Source organism: Mya arenaria, chromosome 7, assembly GCF_026914265.1.
Source record: "Mya arenaria isolate MELC-2E11 chromosome 7, ASM2691426v1".
Classification (NCBI taxonomy): domain Eukaryota; kingdom Metazoa; phylum Mollusca; class Bivalvia; order Myida; family Myidae; genus Mya; species Mya arenaria.
This window is the reverse complement of record NC_069128.1, coordinates 43,021,989-43,033,726: the sequence shown is the minus strand read 5'-3', so window position 1 is coordinate 43,033,726 and position 11,738 is coordinate 43,021,989. Positions and strand designations below refer to the sequence as shown.

The following is an 11,738-nucleotide window of genomic DNA, read 5'->3' as shown; positions in this document are numbered from 1 at the left end:
TTGGTCAATTGTCTATTGAACAAATAGGAATTTTATCTTATTAAAACGTGCAAATTAAAGAAATATAATCCTAATTGTTAATGCCTCATAAAAGTAATTAAACGTTGCGATTTTCTCCCCTGACCTATGTAGTATTTGTAAAGACGGTTAAACTAGTCTTTATCTGTCCCTAATTGTTAACACAATACCACACTATCGCGTAACATCATGCCGACTAGTTTAAGTTCAAAGTTAATTGTACAAAGGCGCTTTATATGAGTAATATAACGTCGTATTAACTTACTTACAATCTATGTAAGATCAATAAGTGTAAACAAAACCATGTAAATAATATATTTTTATTTTATTTAAACAAAGAACAATAACTCCAGGGGATTGATCATGATAGATACTATTGAAGTGTATATCAATACCCTAACATTTTAAGAACTACTTTGGATAAAACAATTCACATAATATGCAACAACAATTCTTAAATAGTCGGAGTTAGTGTTGTGCTGCTTTTAATTGTTTAAAACATTTTATAAACTTTTTGTAACCAAAAAAATATGAATAATTGTTCTTAAGGTTTTAGTGACAAGTGAACGTTTAATATATTTGTTTTATAATGTTAACATTTACAACATTAAAACATTTCAGTTTTTAAATATTGCATAACTCTATTCTGAGTGGCAATGTTCTCGTGGATATGTATACCATAAGTCATATAAACTGTATATTTGATGTACAATGATGAGACGTAAATAAACTATAAACTACACATCGTTTATAATTATCATGCTATCAGGTTGCTTTGTAAACGTTTTATCTCGACATGACGAGTTATATCAAGGCAGTTGTCAAAAGTATGTTGACTTGTTCAGATAATTACTGCATATTCCGGCTTGTGTCGACGAAACTAGTTCAGCACACTTCATCGACTTCACAATCGACATAACTTTGTCATCCTGTCAAGTTATAACTCGACAAAATGACATAAAACAAGCAGACAAGTTTACATGGTTATCGCTGTTTGATCAGAGCTACTGAAATAGAGCTTTAATACATGTACCACAACTAATAATATATAGTGATATATATCCGAATATAAATAGTCCCGTCATATTTTCACAAACAATTGTAATGTTATATTTTTTATTGTAATGCAATATATCAATGTGCAATACACAATTTCTTCTATTCACATTTGGTCAGCATAATTACACAGAATATGTATAATCCTGAAAGCTGTCTAGTCGAGATGTTGACCTTACTTGGCCCTTCGGAGTTAGAAAAATGAATACCAATTAGCGGTGTTGTCTCTCTCGAGGAAATAGAGCGGTAATCAATGGGACATGGAAATAATGCTGGCGTCGGCGTCATTTCTCCAATCATACTTAGAGTATGGAGAAGTCAAGCAGCTAAATGATTATTAAACCAATAAACATATATTGCAAAAGAAAAAAATGACAATATAAAGACAATAATGACACAAATACAACATAATAACACAAAGGATAATTGAGTTTCAGTGTAAGATTGTAATATATTTCACAGAGGAAGCGCCAACAAATATTTCTTTTGGTGTTCAAAAGTCAAAATGTATGGCTATCTTACACTGAAACGACGTCATTAATTTTGTCCCATACCTGGGTGCACTGACGTTTGATTTGGAACTGAGAGACGGCTAACATTTCAATACAGTGAAAATATCATATTGATTGTACTGAAAAATCACTATAAACCACCGGAACGCTAATAATAAAACCGTTACACATATACCTACAAACATCATTATAAAAGGTTATGAAACCAAAAGTCAGTACATCAATTTTATCAACGCACGTGATACAACGTAAGCACGAAAATCAGTTGAGTATTTAGCGAGTGTCGGAAATCGTAATCATCTTAATTCAACAAAGCTTCGTTACTTTACAATTATATAATGGACGATTATACAGGGACGAAGATAGTAGTCAAAAATTGAAAACAATTAACCCTATTTGACAGCACAAGGCAAGGGCCCACACGACAATGAACGATAAACACAAACATATTTTCAACACATACACAAACACACACACCAAAACAAACTTACACCAGATAGACAAATACAATCACAACAAACAAACTATATCCTCCACAATCTTGCTTTACCATTAAAGATGTGTTTAGCGGTTATATGTCAAATTCTTGTTTTCTGACTATAACCAACAATTAATAACACTTTTCTTCTCGATGGCTATATTGCAAAAGAATTTATGTAGTCTCCGAAACCAATTTTACTGTCCGTTAAATGTTTGAAAACAAAATTTTATGCACTAGTAAGAAGGAAATCATTTCAAATTCTTATCAGGTTACATGCATATGTTTAAAGTTATGTTATTGAACACATTGCAGTTACACAGCACGAATATAACCGGTTACAATAAGACTCAAACAAAAAAGCAATGCCAGTTTTGAACGACCAAAGCTCGTTACTTGGTGCACTTAAGGTAGAAAACAAACTGAAGTAACGATTTTTTGGAACTTGTCTAAACCTGGTGTGAGTTTTCCGGTTTAACTTGAAAACCAGCCTTTTTTAGCTTTGTCCGGTTGAACTTGTCCAAGCCCAGCATGTTTTTCAATTGAGGTCAAAACCTCTTTATTTATATCAAACTTCACTTCTCTCATCTTGTACTCTATCTCAAATTTGTCCATTTCCTTTTTGACTTCATCCACAATGTTGTTACTTTTCTTCATGTCAACAAAGACCTGAGACTCATTCTTTACTTCCGGTGATTCACTCTTCTCCAGCAAAGCTATCTGTGTAAGGAATGATTGCAGCTTTGCTTTCGCCTCTTCGATTTCCTTTTTACAGCTATCGTGTTTCTCTTTGACCTGTTCTTTGGACTTACCAGCCAGCTCGTCTATTTTGAGCTTAATTTGATCTGAATACTCATCAATTTGCTTCAATATGTCGCGTTCTTCGTTTTCGATGCTCTGGATGTTATCGTACTTTTCCCGTTCTACACGAAGAATTCTCCCACGCATTTCTTTTACTTTGTTTAAAGCTTCCTTAAAATCTTGCGATGTTTTAGTTCCGCTCGATACATCGGGAATATACTGGACATTCTTACATGATCTGTAATATAATACTTACATTATTAGTTATCAGCAGGGAAATATGAGTAGTTAAATTTTTATTTTTTAAACAATGGTCGTAGGTTTTGTCATAGCTTATGTGATAAGGTACTTATGGTTTCCTGGGTTACAATAAGACAATTATAACGTGTTTGCCCGAAAAGAAGCTCTATCCGTTTTTGAGTTCATCCGTATGCTATCCGGTCTACGTATTTTAAACAGCTCAGTAATTTCTGATCGAAAGTCTAACACCGTCTGTTTAAAAAAAATATAATTCATTCTTACCTGTGTTTTATGGCCGCGCATGCGCTGCAACACACGACCTTATGGTAAACACAGAACATATCCACGTGCTTCCCATTGTGCTCCTCGCAACGATCGGTTGGAAGCTGCTTCTTCGTACCACGTGATTTCATCTCATCTCCAACGAGAATGAGATGGCTTCTGTAAATAGAATGGAAATGGCCTAGTTGTACTCCCTTATTCCTAGTGTTACGAATCACTTTTGTATGCGACATTGAGCTAATATAGTGTTCGGAACATTTAAATGTGTTTTTGCGCGTGTTTATTCGATTCGATTACTTTCGTAAAGTGTGCAGATTGACAACAACAAGATGCCAAGTATATGTTTTAATTGTCTTGCCTTTTTCTAGATATGAGTTTTTGAAAACAAATCAAAACAAAAACCGTTTATAGTATAATTATTTATGGGAAGGGGCATGTTCTTTGGTATTGTGCACCGTATGAAGACACAGGGTTGGCGAGATGGTTTGTTGGGATAAGAGTGAAGTTTGTGCACGCTAATTGGTTTAAACCCCCAGTAAATTTACATTTTACTGACCTGATTGTGCTGTCAACAATCCTTGATAAACAAACCTAGTTGTTTTATATAGTATGTATGCACAATGTTGTTTGTGGAGTTTTGTGCTGTTGTTCCATGTTTCTTGTTTGTGATTTTTTGTTTTTTGTGTTCTATGTCTGGCGTTTACCAAGTGCCATTAAACGGGGTTTATGTTTAAACTTTTGGCTACTGATCTTGTTTCTGTAGTTTTTCTCATTAGTTTTGCACCGGTTAAAAGGTAAACAATGACATTCAATCTAAACTGGATAAAAGTACATATAGTATCCCGGAAGCAAAATATCGTAATCAAGGCTGTTGGCACCAGAACGATACTGTTGCAAGGAAGAAGCTGTATGCCTATTGACAATTATGCAAAACAATACATTATCATTAAACGTCTGTCCAATTATCCGTACCCATACAGAGAGGCTAGTTTACAGCAGTGTTAAGCCGCTTTAATACGTTCAAACTGGTTTAGGTATAATCAAAAGAAAAACTTACATTATATTGTAAGAAAAAGAATTAAACTGTAGAGACTCACCTCAAATTCGCCAGTTTGTTGTGGTCCTTCAGACAAGAGTCACAGTAGTATGTGTCACAATCTATACACATATGGCTGGCCTTTTCATTCACACTGCAGGCTGTGCAGAAGATTGTAGTTTCTGCTGGCGTTGCGTCAACACCGCTGGAAACAGCTTCTTTATCCTTCTCCATGTTCCTGTTCAAATCGAATCTTCCCTAACCGCTATAAATAAGTTATGAAGATTTGAGCGATGCGTTACAGCTATTTAGTTGCTGATAAGATGTTAGTTATTTACTTGTATACGTGACATCTATAGGTTTGATAAAGATATTTGTGACATTGAGATTGAGTATCTACGTACCAAATTATGATAAATGAGAACATATATCTTGAATTTAGGTGTAACCAATCGACTAAAATATGCTATACGCCATAGTCCAAACATATGTGACTTATTAGAAAAGATGTTTGATGAAACATCAGGCCCCAATATTACGAAAATACTAACGTCAAATATCAATCGCAATTCCAACTCATTTCCTCTCACATAAAGTCATAGAACGTTTCAAATTTTTGTAAGTGTCATTGGGCGAAGTTGAAACCACTTCAGATAACAAAATATTTCATCATTGAAATGTACCTCTTTATCATATAAAGTGTCTACAATGCAATTAAAACCAGTAATGCATTAATGAAAAGTTGTTTTATATTTAAATCTGAGGATGTGGGGATTGGTGGTGGTTGTGGTGGTGACTGAAGCAGTTCAATGTAACAGTGTTAACGTTTCAAATAAAAAAGGACTTGCAAAGAGATTGGTCCATGAGTATTTCCAACATCAGTAACGGCCAAATCCAGGTTTAGTTCAATTGCAACTAGCACAACAATGTTATTTTGTGAATTAAATGGCAGTTTTCGACTTGCTTAATGTAGAAGCCTTTTTATCTTAAAAATAGATGGGAATCAAAGTTACAAGACCAGTAGACCGTTTCAATCAAGGATTTTATTCGTGACTTAAAGGGACTGTTCACCAGATTGGCACCAAAAAAAGTTTTTTTTTGTAACGAATCTCAGGACAATTATTTAACAAAACAATTTACTCGTTGATATGATAAGTGTAAAACGAAAACCAAAATTTAAAAAAAATTGTGTCGAAGACCGGGTTCGAACCGGTGTCGCCAAAATTGAAGTCCAGCGTTGTATCCACTGAGCTACGAAGGCTTACTCCAAACGGGTGATATAATAAAGCTATCCACATCACTTGGTAATATCACGTGATAACATCGACTAGCCAATCACGCATAAGGAATGAATTCTACTAGGTAGACATACCCAGTAATCTTTTTAAATGGAAAAATACGAAAACACTGTGAAAAATGAATTAATTGTAAACTATGCGGTACCTCAGTTATTAAGTTTCAATGCATAGTACACATCGATACCAAGATTAAGTCACTTTTCGACAATTTTCTTTTTCTTCCTATTTCATCACATGGAGTACAGTCCCTTTAAATACTATCATAAATGAATTAAACGTCACTAATGGCAACAATTTAAAAAAAAAAATGTCCTACTTTGTATTCATTTTAATACTAGTCAAAGCTCATTTTATTCAAATATGTAAAAACATTAGGAAACTATGAAACCATGATTATTTCAATTGACGACTTAAATCGACTAAGATCTTTCTTGAAATGGATCCCAGGAGCACGTTTAAATTAAGATCGCAGTCGTTACAATGAAATTCTCTTGGTGGAATATTTTTAATTTTTTGCCAGATATTTGTGTACATTGAACTTCTTCATTTTAAAATTGTAAACAAATCCATGGAAATGAAAGAAGTCAACTTGCTGCCACCTGAGACGTTTCGAGAGATTAAAGATTTTATAATAAACTACTGATCCTTCAATGAAACGGGGCCCTGGTAGTAGCCCAGGCAGACGATGTCACAGCGTTAAAGGCCTTACAGGCACTTCCGAGAAGCACACAACGTCACAAAAACAACAGAAACAGGAAATACGAGATATGAATTAAAATGTCTTTAATAAGTAAATCTTCAGCGAAACGGAGTACACAATGTAAATCAGTTATGCAACATTGAAAACTGGCCACCGAGATAAAATGATCACCTTATAATAATGTATGAAGTACGCTTATCGTCATCACTCGGCCTTCATTGGTGGAAATCGCTGTTGTTTTGGGCAAGAGAAAACAAGCAGGAATCAATGGAGCATACAATATAATCTGAACATAAATATACATTCGACATGTCAATTCATAATGGACCATGAGAGGCAAATCTGTGCTGTAGTGGTGAGACACTTGGCTATCAAACCAGGGGTCGCAGGTTCAATCCCAAACCTCACCACTAACAAATACTAAAACACTTACAGGAGTCCCGTTTGTCAGTTCTATATACTGGTGCACGTTAAAGAACCAGGGTAGCTCTAACCAAGGCACCATTATGTCTGTGCATTATACACCAAAACATATCATGACTTTAACTCCCACCAGGGACGACGCCCATGGATAACGCGGTGGCGCCGTGAAATAAAGGTACTCCTCCTATAACACATCGTTGTTATCAAATTGCTTGTACATGTAATGCTATATATGTAACATTTATATTCTAAATTTCAGGCTCAGATAAATTATATATTCAAATATAATAAACATTAACTAACTGTTAAATCAACGATACATAACACACCAGTACGAAAGAACATACAATACTAAAACAACAGTACGAAAGAACATACAATAGTATTGTATGTTCTTTCGTACTGTTGTTTTATGTATCGTTGATTTAACAGTTAGTTAATGTTTATTATATTTGAATATATAATTTATCTGAGCCTGAAATTTAGAATATAAATAACAATACATTTAAATAATACAATGTCCATATACAATCTCTTTCATTTATGTTTGGTCAGCATAATAAAAACACAGACTATGAATATTCCAGAGAAAGCTGTCTAGTCGTCATGGCTGGAAATATTGACCTTACTTGGCACTTCGGAGTTAGCAAAATGAATACCAATTAGTGCTGTTGTCTCTCTCGAGGAAATAGAGCGGTAATCAATGGGGAATTAATGGGACATGGAAATTATGCTGGCGTCGGCGTCATTTCTTCGATCATACTTTGTTTATGGAGAATACCAGCAGATAAATGATTATTAAGCCAATAAACATATATAAAAGACAGCATAACATTTTTGACAATAATGACACAAATACAACATAATTGCAAAGCACTACACATCTTGTAACTTTCAAAAAATATAGTGAAATGTAATGAAAAAAGTCAGTGCAGAAATTTATCAACAAACAAGAGACAAAGTAAGCACGAACATCAGCTGAGTATTAAGCGTGTGTTTGAAATCGTTAGCATCTTAATTCAACAAAGTTACGATATTACCAGACAGAATCTATTGGTTCATAATATAAACAACAATTCATAACAAAAGGTTTAAAATGTTCGCACGATACGCTGAGGGGGAACAATGTCAGCTGATGCAAAAAAAACTTTTTTTTAAATTTAATGAATTATTATGTTTATCTCATTTGACTTAAATGATCAAAAACAAAGTATTTATTCTTAATATGTATTTTGTTCTTATAAAATTACAAGCCTTTATGAATGGGGGGGGGGGGTCAATTAATAGTTACGTGGCAACACAATCCCAAGTGAAAAGGCGCCCAAATATCGCTATTATTTATTTTATTCCCAACCTTTATTGTGGCAAAGCATCAGACCCGAAACAAATGGTATTGTCCTTTGCATGTGTGAAATCAACAAATACACTTGTAAGAAGGAAGTATTTTTAAATTCTGATCAGGACACATGCATTCTTGAAATTATTATTATTATTATTTAACCCATTGCTGTTATTCGAAACGAATGGAAACAGTAACAGTAACAATTATCAATGGAAACAATACTTAAAACAGTGCAGCACTAAAGTAGAAAACAAGCTGAAGGACATACGTTTTTATTTATTTCGTCGAACTTGTCTAATCCGGAAGAAGTGTTTTGCCTTGTCCGGTTTAATATGAAAACCAGCCCTTTTTAGCTTGGTCCACAATGTTGTTACTTTTCTTCATGTCAACAAAGACCTGTGATTCATTCTTTACTTCCGGTGATTCACTCTTCTCCAGCAAAGCTATCTGTGTAAGAAATGATTGAAGCTTTGCTTTCGCCTCCTCGATTTCCTTTTTACAGCTATTGTGTTTCTCTTTGACCTGTTCTTTGGACTTGTCAGCCAGTTCGTCTATTTTAAGCTTAATTTGATCCCTATACACATCAATTTGCTTTAATATGTCGCGTTCTTCGTTTTCAATGCTCTGGATGTTATCGTACTTTTCCCGTTCTACACGAAGAATTCTCCCACGTATCTCCTTAACTTTGTTTAAAGCTTCCTTAAAATCTTGTGATGTTTTTGTTCCGCTCGATATATCGGGAATATACTGGACATCCTTACAAGATCTGAAATGAAAGTCCCATACTCCTTATTAACAAATAGAGGAACATCTGTTCTCAAATTGTTCCATTTTATACAACCTTCGTTGGTCTCGTCCTATTTTAAGTTATACGGTAATGATTGTTGGGTTTTTTAAGTTAGATAAATAAGATAATTATTGTATGTGTGCCCTTAAAAAAATACTATCTGTGTTTGTGTTCATCCATGTTCAAAAGATGCTATCAACGTTTTCTGTTCTGCGTGTTTCAATCAGCCCAGTATCTTCTGACCGACATGTTTATACCATTTGTTAAAAGTTGCACAATTACTCCCAAATAAGATTTCCACAATTTATACAATTGTTTAAATATATCAAAATGAATGAATTAGTGTCGAAAACAACGGTTCTAATGTAGGATACCGAGTTTAATTAGAAAGAAAGGTGCTGAAAACACGGTATTTCTGACGATAGTAGACCATAATAAATCTTTTAGCACTCATCAATCATTTAATGTTGTTTGCGTTTTCAGCTATTAAATTCACGGTTACAATCTTGTTATCAGCAATTAATATTTCCATCAATGCATTATATTTAGTAAGTACTTAAAGTTTTATCACTCAAATTTATGTTTATTATACACTGGTATGTATTGATTTTGAATAGTAGTGTCACTTTTCATAATTCATTCTTACCTGTGTTTTATGGCCGCGCATGCGCTGCAACACACGACCTTATGGTAAACACAGAACATATCCACGTGTTTTCCATTGTGCTCCTCACAACGATCGGTTGAAAGCTGCTTCTTTGTACCACGTCATTTCATCTCATCTCCATCGATAATAAGATGGATTCTGTAAATGGAATAATGAAGTAATTGTGTTGTACCCCATCTTCCTAAAGGTGTAGTATTACGAAACTGTCAAAAGGTTTTGAAGTCTTGCTATCCACGATCTTAATGCTGCAATTCAGCCTCCACTTAATATACTATTAAGTCACTTTTACATTGCAGACCCAAGGGCACTTCTAGTAGCATATGGCTTACATAATAGCATTTTTATAGAAAAGGAAATAGGAAAAAAAATCGGGAGCTTATGTCAGGGGAATCATGTGTTGTTCAATCTTAACAACACTTTCTCGAAGATAGATTGGTTTTGTACGTTTTGGGGCTTAAGCATTGTTGCAAATAAGCTGTATGGCTTTCAGACCATAACTTGGGCGGTTATTTTTATCTATGTTTTGACAGATGTAATAACTTCATATTCCGTAAACTTGCCTGTGATGGCTCAACCCTCTTTGCAAGGGATTTTTACAACAGGGCCACTAGAATGAAAGAAATTGCATATAATGTGTTCAGTGCTTCTTGTCCTCTGCGATGACCGTCCTTGTCTGACCTTACTGAGCTATTGTTTATATATTCTTCAATGCGGCTCAAAACAATACACATAGTTTCAATCCCGGTGAGCAAAATGGGTTTTGTAGCTCTGGCGTCAACAAGTGTAGGGTTAATTTAGTACAAAGATTCTTTACTTTTAAACAGTCACTCATAATATGACAGATGGTTCCTTTTTAATTCCCTAGACTGGACATTGTAAAGTACATTTATCTGGAAAATAGTAAATCGGCATCTTCATCAGCCATTGTTCTATAACCTTTGCAGCAACGATAGGCCTAACACGACGGCTACTGTTTTGCAAGCTAAATAGACCCCCTTTAAGATAATTAACCAAGCAAAAAATGTTTTAAATGTCACCGTCGAACTTCCATTTATGCGACAACCCTTCATAAACACTTTTGGAGATTCCCGGAAAGAATCTAGGGCTTAAATGTAGGCAATGATTACTAAACTGTTTCTCTAGGTTTCACTTTAACATGGAAATATAGATTCTATATATGAGTGTTTATAATTCAGCAATAAACATCCTGGTAAATTTTATGCGGATTAAATTCAAATATTCACAGGTGTATTTAATAAACATCCGCATTCAAATACATTATACGTGCAATTCGCGTGGTTTCTACGGAAGATAATTTGTGACATACTTTTGTTGGAATGACCCTCATATAAGTCATTTAAACCATTATGGGTTCACAGTGTTGGAACCGATAAAATTAGTCTAAACCGGTTTTTGGTATAAAGAGAAAGAAAAAGGTAGAGACTCACCTCAGGTTTGCCAGTTTGTTGTGGTCCTTCAGACAAGAGTCACAGTAGTAGGTGTCACAATCTATACACATATGGCTGGCCTTTTCATTCACACTGCAGGCTGTGCAGAAGATTGTAGTTTCTGTAGGCGTTGCGTCAAGACCGCTGGAAACAGCTTCTTTATCTTTCTCCATGTTCCCGGCCAAAACGAATCTTTCCTAACCGATTTTAAATACATTGTGTAAAACTTTAATTCAAATGCTTTTCAGCTATTTAGCGGCTAATAATATGTATTATAATATAATTATTGACTTGAATATAATCTGTGTTTCTGTCAATATGACTTTATTTCAGTGAATATTAGATCAGATATTATTGATTAAATCATTAACACTAACACATATAACCTTAAACTATTTTAATTGATTCATTGGTTCACGTTTTATTCGCAAACCAATAAGAATATGAAGAGAAAACTAAGAAAAAAACGGAAAAACAACATTGGAATTATTAATACAAAGACATTCTATATTCATTTGAGGATGATGAGAAAACACCAAAATATGGACACGATAAATATTTTGCTTCGTCGATGGCTGTCTGAACAAATGGGAGACTTGTACATGGGTCATGAAATATATTTGTCTGTAGTAACACATTAAAGCACACTA

At 34.3% G+C, this 11,738-nt stretch overlaps 2 protein-coding genes across 2 annotated transcripts; both read right to left on the bottom strand.

Moving 5' to 3' along the window:
- Nucleotides 1-488: 488 nt before the first annotated feature.
- Nucleotides 489-4,681, bottom strand: LOC128241514 (E3 ubiquitin-protein ligase TRIM33-like). The gene is made up of 3 exons (XM_052958477.1): nt 4,485-4,681; nt 3,388-3,546; nt 489-3,103 (listed from the first exon to the last, which is right to left on the bottom strand). Exons 1-3 carry the CDS (start codon nt 4,655-4,657, stop codon nt 2,539-2,541), a joined length of 897 nt encoding a protein of 298 aa, XP_052814437.1. The 5' UTR covers nt 4,658-4,681; the 3' UTR covers nt 489-2,538.
- A 3,832-nt stretch (nt 4,682-8,513) lies between these two features.
- Nucleotides 8,514-11,279, bottom strand: LOC128241160 (E3 ubiquitin-protein ligase TRIM71-like). Its single transcript, XM_052958127.1, has 4 exons — nt 11,089-11,279; nt 10,324-10,408; nt 9,620-9,729; nt 8,514-8,952 (listed from the first exon to the last, which is right to left on the bottom strand). The coding sequence occupies exons 1-4, from the start codon at nt 11,259-11,261 to the stop codon at nt 8,514-8,516; spliced, it is 807 nt and encodes a 268-aa protein (XP_052814087.1). The 5' UTR covers nt 11,262-11,279.
- Nucleotides 11,280-11,738: the final 459 nt, after the last annotated feature.

Excerpts from the sequence above, each read along its gene's own strand:
- LOC128241160 (XM_052958127.1), bottom strand. The coding sequence starts at position 11,261 with ATGGAGAAAGATAAAGAAGCTGTTTCCAGCGGTCTTGACGCAACGCCT. Across the intron at positions 9,730-10,323 it reads AATATATAAACAATAGCTCA|AAGCAGCTTTCAACCGATCG; the intron begins GTAAGGTCAGAC and ends CGTGGTACAAAG. Across the intron at positions 8,953-9,619 it reads TGCGCGGCCATAAAACACAG|ATCTTGTAAGGATGTCCAGT; the intron begins GTAAGAATGAAT and ends CTTTCATTTCAG.
- LOC128241514 (XM_052958477.1), bottom strand. The coding sequence starts at position 4,657 with ATGGAGAAGGATAAAGAAGCTGTTTCCAGCGGTGTTGACGCAACGCCA. Across the intron at positions 3,547-4,484 it reads AACAAACTGGCGAATTTGAG|AAGCCATCTCATTCTCGTTG; the intron begins GTGAGTCTCTAC and ends TTCTATTTACAG. Across the intron at positions 3,104-3,387 it reads TGCGCGGCCATAAAACACAG|ATCATGTAAGAATGTCCAGT; the intron begins GTAAGAATGAAT and ends ATTATATTACAG.